A 16387-nucleotide genomic window follows, 5' to 3' on the forward strand; every position below is an offset into this window, starting at 1 on the left:
TGGTGGGTTACAGGATGGGGTCGCAAAAGAGTCGGAGATGACTTAGTGGCTAAAGTACCACTTACACTCGAGCCATCCCAGTCAAGTTACTTAATGCTTCTAGGCCTCCTTTACCGCACAGTAAAATGGGCATCGTTTATACTCTCACAAGAGTTCATCGTTACATACTCTCACAAGAGCTGTGCAGATAAGGCGCTGGCAGCGGGGCTCCGAGCACAGAGTGCGTGCTGGGACCGTCTGAGCCGACTCATCTTGCTCTGTCTTTAGAACGGTTTCCTTGGGTTTCTGCTCTTTCCTTCCCCAGGCAGACGCTTAATGGTCTCGTGCTTCCTCTCTGAAAACCTGCTTTCAATCATAATCTTAGTGGAATTGCAGGTACTATCAATCCAGGACATCTCGACTTACTGGTTTCCCTCCAATGAAGAATATTCATTCAAACTAAGATGAGAGAAGTCACTTGGGGGAATTTGGGAGCTTTCCTTTGTATAGGGAAGATCAGCTCTGCTTACTAACAGGAAACTGGACCAACATTTTGTGAAAGGTACGTTCATCATAAAGGGTTGTTGCCAGCTCTAAGATTGAATCAGTTGCTCCTCAATTACAGCATTCCAACTGATAATAATTTTATTATATGCAGATTACATGCATGCAAACTTCAACTAAAGCTTCCTCAAAGAGAAAAAATTTGCTATTAAGTATGGAAACATAACTTGGAGTAATACACATGACTTTGATGAAACAATAATCTTTTTTTGATGAAAGAAAATCTAACAACATTAGTTTAAAAAAATCTACTTTTAGTAAATATCCCTTTATTAGAATTTTTTCCCCTAGGAAATGTACTTTCTTAGGGTGAAAAAGGTTGCCCTTCCACACACACAAAGGGTGGGAAATTATTTTTTGTAAACAACTTATCTTTTTGGCAGAAAAAGATAAGTTTCTTAAGAAAGTGGAAAAAAACCCCCACAAATTTGGCCTCAGAACAAAGAATCAAAAATAGAATGGTTGGTTAAAAAGTTTTAATTATATGATGTGCTTCAGGCTATGCAAGATTTCTTTCTCTAATTTTCTAAAATCTTCTTTGACACTTGCCTGAATAACAACACTGCCTCTGATTTAGGGAACATCTCTTAAAACCTTGGAGGGGAAAACATTCCCTTGAAGAAACTGAGCAAAGTATGCTGTTATCCAAAGGTCCATGCCTCCTGAAAACTTCTATTCCTTGGTTCTTTTCAGACATTCACACTGATCAGAATAAATCAATAAAAGAATTTCCCCTAACTTTTCTGAAGGCTAACTGCTCAAACACATGTGCTAAAATTGTGTACTACACTATTCACTCATTTGATGCACATTACATATTATTTGATTATTGTTCGATAAGAGAGAAAGTTAATATATTTTTTATTTCACACTGTCATAAGACACTGTAACACGTGCTTTAGGAATCTCACAGGCGGCCAGCAGGGTGAGTCAGACGCCATCTCCCAGTCTCAGTCAGAAGGGTCTTGGCTCTTTCAGCCTTCCCGCTTTCTCTTGTTACCTTCCTTCCTGCTGTGAAGTGGGGATCAAATCACATATAGTATAACGTGGAAAAAGTTAAATAAATGAAAAACATTGTGATCTAAAAATGCCCACAGGTAAAGGGGGACATCTCTCAAGCTATATGTGAAACTGAAAGTTGCTCAGTCATGTCCGACTCTTTGTGACCCCATGGACTATACAGTCCATGGAATTCTCCAGGCCAGAATACTAGAGTGGGTAGCCTTTCCCTTCTCCGGGGACTCTTCCTGACCCAGGGATCGAACCCAGGTCTCCCGCATCGCCTGCAATGTGGGAGACCTGGGTTCGATCCCTGGGTCAGGAAGAGCCCCTGGAGAAGGAACAGGCTACCTACTTCAGTATTCTTGGGCTTCCCTTGTGGCTAGGCGGGTAAGGAATCTGCCTGCAATGCAGGAGACCTGGGTTCGATTCCTGGGTTGGGAACATCCCCTGGAGAAAGTTATGTGTAAGTGGTAATAGAATACAAATGACTGTATGGGACACACTGACAGAGATAAAAAATACTATGCTGGCGTTTTAAACTTACGTCTATGAGAGCTGCAAAGGACCGTACTCTCTCAACAATCCAACCACTTTGCCACTAGAGTCACCTATCAAGAAATCTGTGCCTGGGACTCTCTACTCAGAGCTCCCACAGACTCCTCCTGGCTTCCTGGGACCTATGCACACACAGCCGGTCTGCCAGGACACTGCCCAGGCCGGACCCGACCTGTCAGTGTTGGGGCCACAGCTGCCCGGCTCCCTGGGGCTCAGCACCTGTGCTTCTGTTAAGGCTGCTTCCCTCTGTCAGCAGCACCCAGCTTGCTCTCCTCCTCCCTTCTATTTGCTTTACTGGATGAATTTCCTCAATTTTAATATTAATAGAAACAGCTTTATAGAGGCATCTGCTGTGTGTGTTCAGGTGCTCAGTTTTGTCTGACTCTTTGCAGCCCAATGGACTGTAGCCTGCCAGGCTCCTCTGTCTATGGAATTTTCCAGACAAGGATACTGACTGGAGTGGTTGCCATTTCCTACTCCAGGGGCTCTTTCCAATCCAAGGATTGAACCTGCATTTTTTGCATCTCCTGCACTGGCAGGCAGATTCTTTATCACTGACACCATCTGGGAAGCATATCTGATATACAAAGGCTTGCACACATTTAATGTGTACAGTGTGTTGAATTTGGATGCAAACACCTGTGCTTCAATCCCCACAAACAAGGTAACTGATGCCTTCAGCACCTCGCAGGGTTTCCTTGTGTCCCTTGTGTGCGTGCACGCGTGTGTATGTGGTAAGAACACTTAATGTGAAATCTACCTTCGTAACAAGTTTTGAAATGCACACTATTATATCACTAAGTGGAAAAGGTCAGTTTTCATTTCAATGCCGAAGAATGCTCAAACTACCGCACAATGGCGCTCATCTCAGACACTAGTAAGTAACGCTCAAAATTCTCCAAGCCAGGCTTCAACAGTAGGTGAACTGTGAACTTCCAGATGTTCAAGCTGGTTTTAGAAAAGGCAGAGAAACCAGAGATCAAATTGCCAACATCTGCTGGATTATAGAAAAAGCAAGAGAGTTCCAGAAAAACATCTATTTCTGCTTTATTGACTATGCCAAAGCCTTTGACTGTGTTCAGTTCAGTTCAGTCACTCAGTCTTGTCTGACTCTTTGCGACCCCATGAATCGCACCACACCAGGCCTCCCTGTCCATCACCAACTCCCGGAGTCCACCCAAACCCATGTCCATAGAGCCGGTGATGCCATCCAACCATCTCATCCTCTGCCGTCCCCTTCTCCTCCTGCCCCCAATCCTTCCCAGCATCAGGGTCTTTTCCAATGAGTCAACTCTTCGCATGAGGTGGCCAAAGTATTGGAGTTTCAGCTTCAGCATCAGTCCTTCCAAGGAACACCCAGGACTGATCTCCTTTAGGATGGACTGGTTGGATCTCCTTGCAGTCCAAGGGACTCTCAAGAGTCTTCTCCAACACACAGCTCAAAAGCATTAATTCTTCGGCGCTCAGCTTTCTTTATAATCCAACTCTCATATCCATACATGACCACTGGAAAAACCATAGCCTTGACTAGACAGATCTTTGCTGGCAAAGTAATGTCTCTGCTTTTTAATATGCTATCTAGGTTGGTCATAACCTTCCTTCCAAGGAGTAAGCGTCTTTTAATTTCATGGCTGCAATCACCATCAGCAGTGATTTTGGAGCCCCCCAAAATAAAGTCTGACACTGTTTCCACTGTTTCCCCATCTGTGTGGATCACAACAAACTGTAAAATTCTGAAAGAGATGGGAATACCAGACCACCTGACCTGCCTCTTGAGAAACCTGTGTGCAGGTCAGGAAGCAACAGCTAGAACTGGACATGGAACAACAGACTGGTTCCAAATAGGAAAAGGAGTACATCAAGGCTGTATATTGTCACCCTGATTATTTAACTTATATGCAGAGTACATCATGAGAAACGCTGGGCTGGAAGAAACACAAGCTGGAATCAAAATTGCTGGGAGAAATATCAACAATCTCATATATGCAGATGAAACCACCCTTATGGCAGAAAGTGAAGAGGAACTAAAGAGCCTCTTGATGAAAGTGAAAGAGGAGAGTGAAGATGTTGGCTTAAAGCTCAACATTCAGAAAACTAAGATCATGGCATCCGGTCCCATCACTTCATGGCAAATAAATGGGGAAACAGTGGAAACAGTGGCTGACTTTATTTTTCTGGGCTCCAAAATCCCTGCAGATGGTGATTGCAGCCATGAAATTAAAAGACGCTTACTCCTTGGAAGGAAAGTTATGACCAACCCAGACAGAATATTAAAAAGCAGAGACATTACTTCAACAAAGGTCCATCTGGTCAAGGCTATGGTTTTTCCAGTGGTCATGTATGGATGTCAGAGTTGGACAGTGAAGAAAGCTGAGTGCTGAAGAATTGATGCTTTTGACCTGTGGTGTTGGAGAAGACTCTTGAGAGTCCCTTGGACTGCAAGGAGATCCAACCAGCCCATCCTAAGGGAGAACAGTCCTGGGTGTTCATTGGAAGGACTGATGTGGAAGCTGAAACTCTAATACTTTGGCCACCTCATGTGAAGAGCTGACTCATTGGAAAAGACCCTGATGCTGGGAAAGATTGAGGGCAGGAGAAGGGGATGACACAGGATGAGATGGTTGGATGGCATCACTAACTCAGTGGACATGGGTTTGGGTGGACCCCGGGAGTTGGTGATGGACAGGGATGCCTGGCATGCTGTGGTTCATGGGGTTGCAAAGAGTCGGACATGACTGAGCGACTGAACTGATAGGCACTATGCTATACAATGGGTCTCTGGAATGTAATCATGTCACAAAACTGAAACTTTATACTCAGTGAATAACAATTCCCCAGTACCCCCACCCCTCAGCCCTGGTAGCCACTGCTGTATTCTCTGCTTCTACAAGTCTGACCATTTCAGAAATCTCATAAAGTGGAATAAGGCTGTCCTTGTTTTGGTGACTGGCTTATTTCACCCAGCATAACATCCTCCCTGTTTACCCATGTTGCTGTGATGAGCAGGAGTTCCTCCAAGTTTTTAAGGCTTACCCTTTATGCCTCAGCTGTCAATTCCAGAAGGAAACCACCTTGGCATTATCTTTTCTAAGTTTTCTCCCTTAGTTTCATTTTCTGTGAGCTAAACCTAAATACATGAAGAGCAAGGATCATAACATATCCACTTTTGCAAACCCAGCTCTTAATAGGGTGTTAGGCACAGTGTAGGCCTTAAATAAATGTTTAGTAGTTTGTAAAACTATTAAACAACATGAATTAGGGACAGGTTAATTTTTTATAAGCTCATTTTCTGAAAATATTAGTTAATATGATCATGAAAGGACTGATTTGGGAAAACGCTGATCATTTCTAACCAGTTGGGAAATAACAGTCCTCTTGCTAAAGTACATTATGTTTAGAAAAATTAAACATGAAGATGGCATAGAAAAATGTGGGGAACCAGGTATTTCACCTCTATTTTCAATGCTGCTCTTAACTAATTCCTGCAAGAATGGTGCTTCATGGGACTTTTTACAGTATGGTGGCATGCATGACATCAATTCAACCAACCATGTAAATAACTTTAAAAATTTAAAAGCTGATAAAAAATGCACTCCAAGATAGAGTTTTGATAATACTTGTATCAGAGAAAAGATATTTTAATCAACTAGAGGAGTTATCCTAGAATTAAATTCATGTTGTGAATTGTATGGCAGAAACCAACACAACGTTATAAACCAATTATCCTCCAATTAAAACAAAACAAGACAAAAGACAAAGAGTTTCCATGAACCACAATTCTTAAACAAAAATGAGCTGATGGTATAGTCTAATACTTTTAAAACAAAAGCTAACTGTGAATAAAAACCTTTTTGGGGGGCATAGATTCCTTTCCCTTATTTTGCGATTTAACAAATTGATATTTTCTTATATTACAAAAGATAGTAAACCATTTTTCTTTTAAATACCATGTACTCAGGATTTAATGAACACTGTGTATCAGACCCATTGCTGAGTTTATATTCTAAATCTAACGCTTGAAATAAAATAACTAGCTCTCTCTCCCAAACACTCTGACAATAAACTAAAACCTGTGGAACTGACTATTAAAAACTTTCATATGGCTGCATGTCCCTTAATCTTCTAAACTCTTCAGTAAAGTCATTTGATCTATAGCTGAGAACTCATTCCAGGATTTGGTATAATCCTCTTCTCTCCTAGACATTTGGCAAGTTTGTCATAAAGACCTTCATCATTCAAATTCCTCCTTTGAGACAACAATTATCTTGTCTTGAAAGCAGTGTCATACATTTAGAAAACTATGTGATGGTCTAATCTTGCCTGTTAGCTTGTACCAGCTTTTCTTGTTTATAGCACAAGACAATTACTGAAAATCCTACAATGTGTAGGAATAACAAAGCTGATTCCTTTAAAGACTGGATTCCAGGATGCCCAATTTATGCCCGTCCCCCCACTTGTTTTATAACCAATATCAACTGACACCAGTACATTGTTAAGAGAACAATTTAATTGAACGGCTAATGGATGAAAGGAAATTAGGATAGAGGGGCAATCTTGTTCATTTTTGGCATGTGACCACACCCTAAGCGACTCTGAGGAGGTCCAGTCTAGAGCCCTCTAGTGGTGGTACAGGTGCTTCTGGTCTTTAAAAAGAGACTCAATTCACCATCTTCATTTTCTCATCTACAAAGTACATTGATTTGTTGATTCATTCATTAAATATAATAGTCACATGCTACATGCCAGAAACTGTGTTAGGCAATGATGGTAAAATAGAGGTTCAAAATAAATTCACAGGCAGTGGCCAGAAAGATAAGAAAAATAAGAATTGAGTTACAAAACAATGTGCTCTCTCTTCAGGGGGTTTAAGCTCATAGGATCATGGAAGATGACCCTCATGTGCTGAAAACACCTGCAAGGTCTACCTGGGAGATCTGGGGACTGAGCAGAGCTGACAGGTCGGGGAGCTCACCTGGACCTCAGGAAGAGCATTCACAACCCACGGCATTTTGAGATTGTAAAGAAAGATGATATTATGGGTTGTAAAAGAAGAAAGGGCACAGAGAAGGATAGACAAAGAGAGGCAAAGGGCAAACTCTGAAGGGGTTAGAACAGTCTACAGAAAATCTGAAATCCATATAGAAGGAAAGAGATGTTAGTAGAGAGTTTTCAACCAAAAACCTACACAATCAGAGTTATGATTTAAATTATTACTCCATTTGTAGAAAGTAGAGGCCAAGAGACCAGCTGGGGGAAGCCTATAAAAACATTTACAAGTGACAAGGGCCTAAATAAGGCAGTGGCATCAAGAACAAGAGCTACTAGGGTGTAGAATTAACATGACTTAGGAACTATTTGGGTGTGGACAGAGAGAGAGAGAGAGCAAACATCTAGGATCATTTTAGAGATTAGCTTTGGACAGACAATGTTTGTAGCATGCAGAAGACCTCCAAGTACAGATACTGAGCGAGTGGTAGGGTGTAGGAGTCTGAACTCAGGAGGATGTCTGGGTGAAAAGAGAAGACTGGGATTCTTTAAACCATGAAACACAGAAACAAGGGAGGAGGGAACAGCTTTAAGAAAGGAGATCTAAAGGAGGGATCCAAAGACAGGAGAAAAATGTCAGTATCCACAAACCAAGAGAACAGAGGGTTTCAAGGATGAAAAGTCAACAGTGTCACTTCCTACGTGTGTGTCGTGTTGTGTGTTTAGTTGCTCAGTTATGTCTGACTCTTTGTGACCCTTGGGACTGTTGCCTGCGAGGCTCCTCAGTCCAAGGGAATTTTCAGGCAAGAATACTGGAATGGATTTCCATTTCCTCCTCCAGGGGATCTTCCCAACTCAGGGATCGAACCTGCATCTCCTGTGTCTCCTGCATTGTAGGTGGATTCTTAATCTGCTGAGCCATCAGGGAAGTCTGTACAGCAGTGAAATAAAGTGAAGCCTTGAAAGTACCCAGGGAATCTTGTGACTCAGACACACTGGTGACCATAGAGGATGCAGGGCAATGCAGTAGCTTGGACACAAACCAGACTCTAGGGAGTTGGAGAGTGAGCAGGAGCACAAGAGATGGAGTATTTCTTATACTTGGGATAAAGGACAAGATGAGCTAACTGGCTAAGAGATCTTTATGGCTGCCTTTAGCAGCAGCGTTCTATGAAATTTTACTGGCAACGCAGCTGTATCAAGAAAGGTGGGCAAACATCCACAGACACCTATCTGACCACCAGGATGGATGTTAAGACACTGAGGACATGGGGCTCAGGTGGGTTCAGCACAGGATTCACTGATCTGGCACATGGCTTGGGTCAGCCGTGCAGGCGGCGTGCTTACTCATGTCCAGGAACGTGGTGGGTGGGAGCCAGGGCAGCCAGCGACCAGCCTCCCTGACCTCTTGGTTTGTGATGGTGAAAGGCTTAGGGAACACGACCAGGTTAAACAGTGGAAACATGGAAATTATTATCTACAGGGGATTAAAGTGACCTGTGGATGAACACACAGACATACAGAGAGGCTTTGACAAAACTGTCTACTCACAGGTGGTCCTGGAGGCCCTGGTTTTCCTGGAGGACCTGGTTTTCCTCGTCTTCCCTGGAAACCAAAGAGAAACAGATAATAAATACTGTGATTCCATTTTAAGATGAGACAATATTAAATGGAAGTTCAAAGACAGTAAAAATTAACTCAAAGTTGAAAAACAATCCCAAGTCTACATGACCTTTAAAGATCAGTGAAGTCTAAAAGCTATGGGACAATTCTTAACAATGAAAATGAGAACAATAATGCCTGGAATGAATAAATCCTGACTCTTATTAGCAGCCCTTTAAAGCTGTCTACCTTGACTCTACAGCAAAGTGATATAAAATATCTGACTGGTGGGCTAAGGTTAGCATTTTATCTGATAATTCAATGGGTTCAGGTGCAATAATCAATGCATTTGTCATCTTAAATTGGTATTTTCAGAGAGTGATCTGAATTTCAATTTTAAAGGAGTTTCCTAAGGGTGAGATTAAGTATTCAAAATATATTTTTCTGGGCTCCAGCCTGGAATTACCAGTTTCGAATCTCTGTGGAAGGGATCCATGAATCTGCATTTAAAAAAAAAAAAACCACTTCGTGCAATTCTCATGTTCACTAAAGTTTGAAAAGCACTTCACAAAGCTATATTATAATTATATACATTGTGCAAAGCATATTACCCAGCTCTTTTCTTCCCTTTGGATGGTTAAGCTGTTTTATAAGTGAACTAAAATGTTCACTCCTTGCTTATTAATCTTCATTACTCTAAGTGAATGTTAACTCGCCAAGTTTACAACTAGCTAAATTACAATAGCAAGAGTCAGAATGACAGTTCTAAGTATCTGTGTATTTGATATCATTTGAAGAGCATTTATTTATTATACACTTATTTTCTTAATTTTTTTTCCTTTCTAATAGAAAGAACCAAGCTTAGGTATGGAAAGCATACATTTTGAATGAGAAGCATTTCTAAGTATGGTTTCTAAATATGATCATTCTCTTTCATTGCTATCAATAACTTCATTTCATTACCATATTGGTAGTATGTTAATACATATTAAGGCTTGCCACTTCAAAGGTAAAAATATTAGTGATCTTTCAACTCTTTTTGAGGAGAATTGTGAGCACAAACTCTCACAAAATTGTGAGAAAGGCCCAATTTCACTGATTAATTTTCTTGCCCTGAAAGCATCAGGCAAAGTTTCCTGATTTCTTTGGTCTTCATTAGGCTTGGAGGGGGGTAAGAAATCCAAGATAAGCTGAAGCAGCAAAGCAAACTTTGGAAGGTAGGTTAGTGCATAAGACACTGTGATTGCATGGGGAATGCTGAAGGCAAGTTAAGCAACTAATTATATCAAAGACGCTAATGACAGCAGTTGTTTTCCAAAAAAAACCAAAAAAAATCCTGGTTAACATCTACAGAGCAGATTTCTAATAATTTTATTAAAACCAGAAATATAATTAGTAGTATTTTCATGAACCTTCTGTTTTAGAGTTCTGAACCATGGAGTTCTTTTTAGGGGTTGTAAGATTGGAATGAATATATCATATTCTGTATACTGAATAAAAGCTATACATATGTACATACTTTACTAGTCTTGCAGTTTACACATTCTGAAAATCAATATATTGCATCTTTTAGTATATGCAAGTCAATCAGCCCCTGAGGATTAATCAATGAAAAAGTTGACTTAGAAAGTGGAAGTGCTGTAGTTTGTTAATTCACAAGAGCACAAAGAAACAAAATCAATGACATGGGAAGAGGTGATCAGTTCTTTCTTTTAGGCTGAAGTAAGTTACATCCACAGGACCAACTTCTGGCGCAGTCGCTTTTCCTTAAAGGAGACATATGTGTTGCTCCGGGCAGGAAGTGGGGAAAATGAAGCTACTGATCACCTTTTACCCCAGCGTTCATGTTTAACATAAACCAACTCTCAGCTATTGTAACACAGAATCGGCATGGCTTAGGGTGAGGAGGAAAAGGCATTCATGATTCCATATGGTACGGGCAAGCTTTTGAATTCATGAACATCACTGCTGATTTACACCGTCATTCAAGCCAGCCTTGCAATTATCGGAGTGTGCGGGTGTGTCTCTGGAGGAGCACAGGGGGGATGCAGATTTTCTTTACGTCTTCTTGCTAACAGTGGACAAACAGGCAAAATGTTTTTGAGCAGGGGTCCCCAATCTTTCTGGCACCAAAGACCAGTGTCGTGGAAGTCAATTTTTCCATGGATGGGGATGAAGGGGGGGATAGTTCAGGCAGTGATACGAGAAATGGGAAGCCACGGCAAGTGGCTGATGAAGCTTCGCTTGCTTACCCACCGCTCACCTCCTACTGTAAGGCCCAGCTCCCCAAACAGGGGTCGAGGATCCCGGTTTTTGAGGACTGTCAAATTATCAGAACATATTATACACAGCAACTTCAGCCAGCACAGATATGCACTTCAAATGTTTGAATTTCTAGTAACACCCTGAAGCAGACTTCAATATTTTCTTTTCCAGCTTTACTGAGACATACCTGACATGTACTATTGTATAAGTTTCATGTGTACAAACTGATGACTTCATCCACTTCTATATTATGAATAAAGTTAGTGAATACTTCCATCGCACTACATAATTACCATTTGTGTGTATGTGTGTGTTGAGAATATTTAAAATCTACTCTCTCAGCAACTTTCACATATAAACACAGTATTGTTAACTACAGTCACCATGCTGCACATTATGATTTCCCCGAACATGCTCATCTTCTAACTGGAAGTTTGTGCACTTTGACTGACATCTTCTTACCCCCCGAGCCCCCTCCCTCCCCAGCCAAAATTCTGTCTCTGCTTCTGTGAGTTTGGCTTTTTTAGATTCCATATTCTGGGGCTGGGGCTAGCAGTACCCTCCCCCTGATGAAGATGGAGGAACCATTTTTTGTGTATTTGTTTCAACTTCTGTCTTATGTCAGGCCCTTCATTACAGGGCTCACTCTAGACCCCTTGTAAAGTGAGACAAAAAGTAGACACTCAGATGTGGATTGGGATGAAAATCTTGGCAAAAAAAACAGACAAATGCTGAGCTGGGCATGGCCCATACTGACCAGGACACCTGGTAACAGGTGGTCTTTTGTTCAGGAGCAGCTCTGACCAGGCGGATTCTGGCTGAATCTCCAAATGGTTGGAGACATACTGTTTCAGCATAATTACAATTGGACTAATCCGATACTTTTCTTAAGATTGGAGTATGAAGTAAAAGTGCAGGTTTGACCTATCAGGTGCCCAGGGCACCTCAAAGTGCTCAACATGTAAATTCCCTGTCTGGCAACAGTGTGAAGGTTATTAGACAGCGGTATCTGTGTTTGTGCAGTGACTTAAGCCCAGTGGTGCTCTAACCTTATCACACATCAGCATCCTTAGGGGCCTACTTGAATCCTCAGGAGGCCTAGTTGAACCAGACCGCTGTCCACACTTCCAGTCTGAGATGAGACTTCACAATTATAACAAGTTCCCAGCAACACTGCTGCTAATGGCCCGGAGACTACACTTGGAGAACTCCTGTCCTAAGCCTCACTCTCTTATTTCAAACTCAGGTGATCTTATATAGCCCTTAATTCTAATGGCTTAGAACAGAAGTGCTGGGTTGGTTCTGTGATCGCATGTCTCTTTAAGAATAAAAACCTCACTGTCAATTTCAGGACCACTTGGATTGGAATCCCAGTCTTTTTTCTCTTATGGAAGCTTATTGGGTCAAGATGTCCCTGCTGTAAAATTGGTACTTAAACTTTGTAGCCCATTTGTTAATTAAAAAAGAGATCATATGGAAAGCTCCTACCACACAACACACATTAGAATGGCTAGTTTCAAAAAACGGAAAATAAGTGTTGGCAAGGATCTGGAGACACCAGAATGCTTACGCACTATTGGTGGATTGTAAAGTGGAGCAACTGCTATGGAAAACACTATGCAGATTCTTAAAACTACCATGTGATCCAGAAATCCCACTTCTGGGTCTATATCCAAAAGAACTGAAAATCAGGGTCTTGAGGAGAGATCTGCACACCACATTCATAAGCAGCACTGTTCAGAAGAGCAAAGAGGTGGAACAAATCCAAACACCCATGGACGGCTGAGCAGATAAAGCAGAACAAGGTGCGTACAATGGGATAGTATTCAGTTTTGAAAAGGAAGAAAATTTAGTTACATGCTACAACAGGGATAAACCTTGATATGTGTGTGTGTGTTTAGTCTTTCAGTCATGTCCGACTCTTTGCGACCCCATGGACTATAGCCCACCAGGCTCCTCTGCCCATGGAATTCTCCAGGCAGGAATAATGGAGTGGGTTGCTAGTCCCTTATTCTGGAGATCTTCTCAATCCAGGGACTGAACTTGGGTCTCCTGCACTGCAAGCAGATTCTTTACCATCTGAGCCACCAGGGAATCCCAATCCTGGATGACATCATGCTAACTGAAACAGACATAGTGAGAAAGTCACTAAAAGACAAATACAGTATGATTTCACTCATATGAGGTACTTAGAGTTGTCAAATTTTTAGAAACAGAAGGTAGAATGGTGTTGTCCAGGACCTGGGGGGTTGGGGGATCTGGGAAGTTATTTGATGGGAACAGAGTTATATTTTTACAAGATGAAAAGTTCTGGAAATCTTTTCACAGCAATGCAAATATACTTAACACTACTGGACTGTGCACTTGAAAATGGTTAAGTTGGCAAATTTTATGCTATCCGCTTTTTTCCACAATTAACAACAAAAACAGTCCTACTATAATATCGGACAAAATAGTAACAATAAATGTTAGTTCTTTTTTTCCCTGTCCTTCTACCATCCTTTAGCCAATTATTCATTTTTTATTTAAAAATACACAAAGTAAATTGTAGATTTTTCATACAATGTAACACAATATAGCAATGGAAATTAATGGAATACAACTGCATGCATCGATATGGTTGAATTGTGTAAACATAATGTTCATCAATTTATATAAGGAATAAAAGCAGGCAATACTAATCTACATTGTTAGAAGCTGCAACAGGTCACTGATGTGGGAGCTGGGAGGAACTAGGAGCATTAGAGGGCTTACAGGGTTGGTGAGGCTAATGTTCTGTTTTTGGGATTGTGTGCTGGTTACAAGGGTGTTCTTGATTTGTGAAAACTCAACAAACTTGTATCATCAGGATACATGCATCTTTCTGAATGTATACTATATTTCAATAAATTTTTTTTTTAAAAAAACAGGAGATTTCTACAAAGGGATGATTTTACTTGAATTATCAAGTGACTTCACCCATCCACATTTGCTGCATGGGTCAATATTGGTATAAGGGGGGAAAAAAAAACCCGTCTATTTAAATAAATGACATCTACAAAATTTCAACAGTAAAAATAACCTGAGGCTTCCAGGATGACTTGCAGTATGAGAGCACATGGTCTTAAATTAGATACTTGATTTATAAACACTTGGACATCCAAGAGCATTAAGAAGGCAAGAATGCAAATAACGGATGACTGGTACTTATCTGACAGATGGTTTTTGTTGTTGATAAGGATGATGATGAGAAGGATAAGTTACAGAAGTAATCAGACTGAAATAAAGGGCAACATACAGACACCAAGCTCACAGAGGAGATGTGTATAAGTAATCTCTCTAAACTGCCAGGTCTTGCTAATGCAGCTGGCTACTCTCCAGAATTCCCCTATTGCCACGTGTGTATGTAGCACACTCTTAGGTGTCAGCTCAGCCTGAACAAGGTACCAAGGAAATGTCAAGGAAGAGGAGACAGGCCCTTGAGTGGCACCCACAACTGTGAAGGAGGTGTTAATTACACAGGAAAACATTACAGGCTATCTTGGAAGTTAAGTTTTCCTTTCTCACATTGTGACCGGAAATAAGATTTATGACTGATGTAAACAGCACATTTTGAAATCAACTATATGTGAAAAAATGGGAAGAGAGTACCTGTGAGAGCGGTGCATAATAGCCTAGGTGAATTTTATGTCTTAACATCTGTAAAAATACATCCAAGACAGCAACGAGGCTGGTCATAAAGGTCTCATTATTTCAGGGATCAGACAAGTAGCTCTTGTAAGGACATGGGAAGAGGATGTAATTCAGCATGAACAAAGAATCTGATATAGGCTCAGAGCTAAGGAAAGATGAATCCATATTGTGGTGCTATTCCCAGTGTTGCTTTTCTTGTTTAAGTTAGGATCTTAAAATGTCTAAATCATGTCACAATTTCCCCATCTCTCTGTTCCCTTCCTGTCTTCCCCTTGGATGGACTCTACCGGTGACTAATGTGGCTTTTCAAAAACAAGATAGAAATGTGACAATATTAACTAACCCCCCCCGCCAGATACAATTGAATAAATGATAATCTGAGTAAACAACACTTCACTGAAGCATTGGCCTGGGCCAAATGGTCTGGTCTGTGGTCAGTACTATCTACAGTCACTGTTTAGTATTTATGGTGTTACTAATTTGATCATGAAGATAAGTTAGTTAAGTTCTGACCTCTTAAGTACCCTCTGACTGGATGAAACCAAAATCAACTTTTACTTGTGTGCTCCAAGCTGTCCATGTATGAAGAAACATAAAAGTCTATGACAAATGATTATTAAAATGGTTACCACTGATCAAATGCTTGCCAAGGTCCAGTCACTGAGTGCTATACACATGCGTCCATGCTAAGTCACTTCAGTCGTATCCGACTCTTTGCGACCCAATGGACCATAGCCCACCAAGCTCCTCTGTCCATGGGATTCTCCAGGCAAGAATACTGGAGTGGAGTGCCTTGCCCTCCTCTGGGGATCTTCCTGACCCAGGGATCGAACCTGCAGCTCTTGTGTCTCCTGCATTGGCAGGTGGGTTCTTTACCACTAGCATCACCTGGGAAGCCCCTTACATTATTTCATTTAATCCGTCCAAAACCACTGCGGGTGGGTGATACTGTTACTGTTTTACACAGAGAGATATGTTAAGCACTAAGCTCCAAACCACTCTCCTTTTAATTGGTGGGGCTAAAATTTAAACCCTAGTGTGTCTGATCTTAACACCCATAATCCTCAGGATTAAGGTTTCCTTAGGGGCACGAGGTATCCTGGTCATTCACCATTTCAGTTACTTTGCTGCTCTAACTGTTGAGGTTCTCTTGTTTTCTCACCACCAAGCCAGATTTTCAGACATCCCTGTAGCTCGTTACTTTGCCTTTTGGAATTTAGGTCCTCCTGGTTCTCACCTGCTCCCATGATGGCTGTGCACCTCTGCCTGCTGCCAGCAGGCCAACCACGAGCTTCCACATAGACTTGTCTGGACTCCTGATCGTCTTGCCAAACCACCGGCTCTCTCAGTCCCAATCGTGAGCTCTGTTTTCTGTGCCAGCCACTGCCAATCTCTGCCAAGGCATTGCGTTCATCTCAGCCCATGGTGGGGCAGTGGTAGGGTGTGGCTTAACTGCTTCCTGACCATCTGTGACACATTGTATCATCTTTGTGTGGCAGTGAGAGGGTGGGTGCTGGAGACATCCCTCCCCCAAAATCTGGGTATTCACAGCAGGCTGCTCACAGACTGGAGGGGAAGAACCAGGTTTGGACACTGTCTTCCTTTTCCAAGAACTATGCTCTGAGAGCCTCATCTCTAAGACTCTCAGAGCCTCAAGCATCTTTCACTTTTATTAAGGAAACTGTCCCATTTTCTAGACCTAGAGTAGGTAAAATAAACATGTAGAGGGACAAACAACGCACATAGACCAATAGCATCTGAT

The 16387-nt window shown here is 41.5% G+C and overlaps 1 protein-coding gene across 3 annotated transcripts in view; it reads right to left on the minus strand.

Moving 5' to 3' along the window:
* Positions 1–16387, minus strand: part of COL19A1 (collagen type XIX alpha 1 chain) — a 441848-nt gene that overhangs the window by 134204 nt on the left and 291257 nt on the right. For all 3 annotated transcript variants that reach the window (XM_081529388.1, XM_081529391.1, XM_081529389.1), the window contains one exon: positions 8638–8691. In XM_081529388.1, the coding sequence (XP_081385514.1) occupies positions 8638–8691 (54 nt within the window). The remainder of the gene's footprint in view (positions 1–8637; positions 8692–16387) is intronic.

Source organism: Giraffa tippelskirchi, chromosome 9, assembly GCF_054371585.1.
Source record: "Giraffa tippelskirchi isolate mGirTip1 chromosome 9, T2T-mGirTip1v1.2.pri, whole genome shotgun sequence".
Classification (NCBI taxonomy): domain Eukaryota; kingdom Metazoa; phylum Chordata; class Mammalia; order Artiodactyla; family Giraffidae; genus Giraffa; species Giraffa tippelskirchi.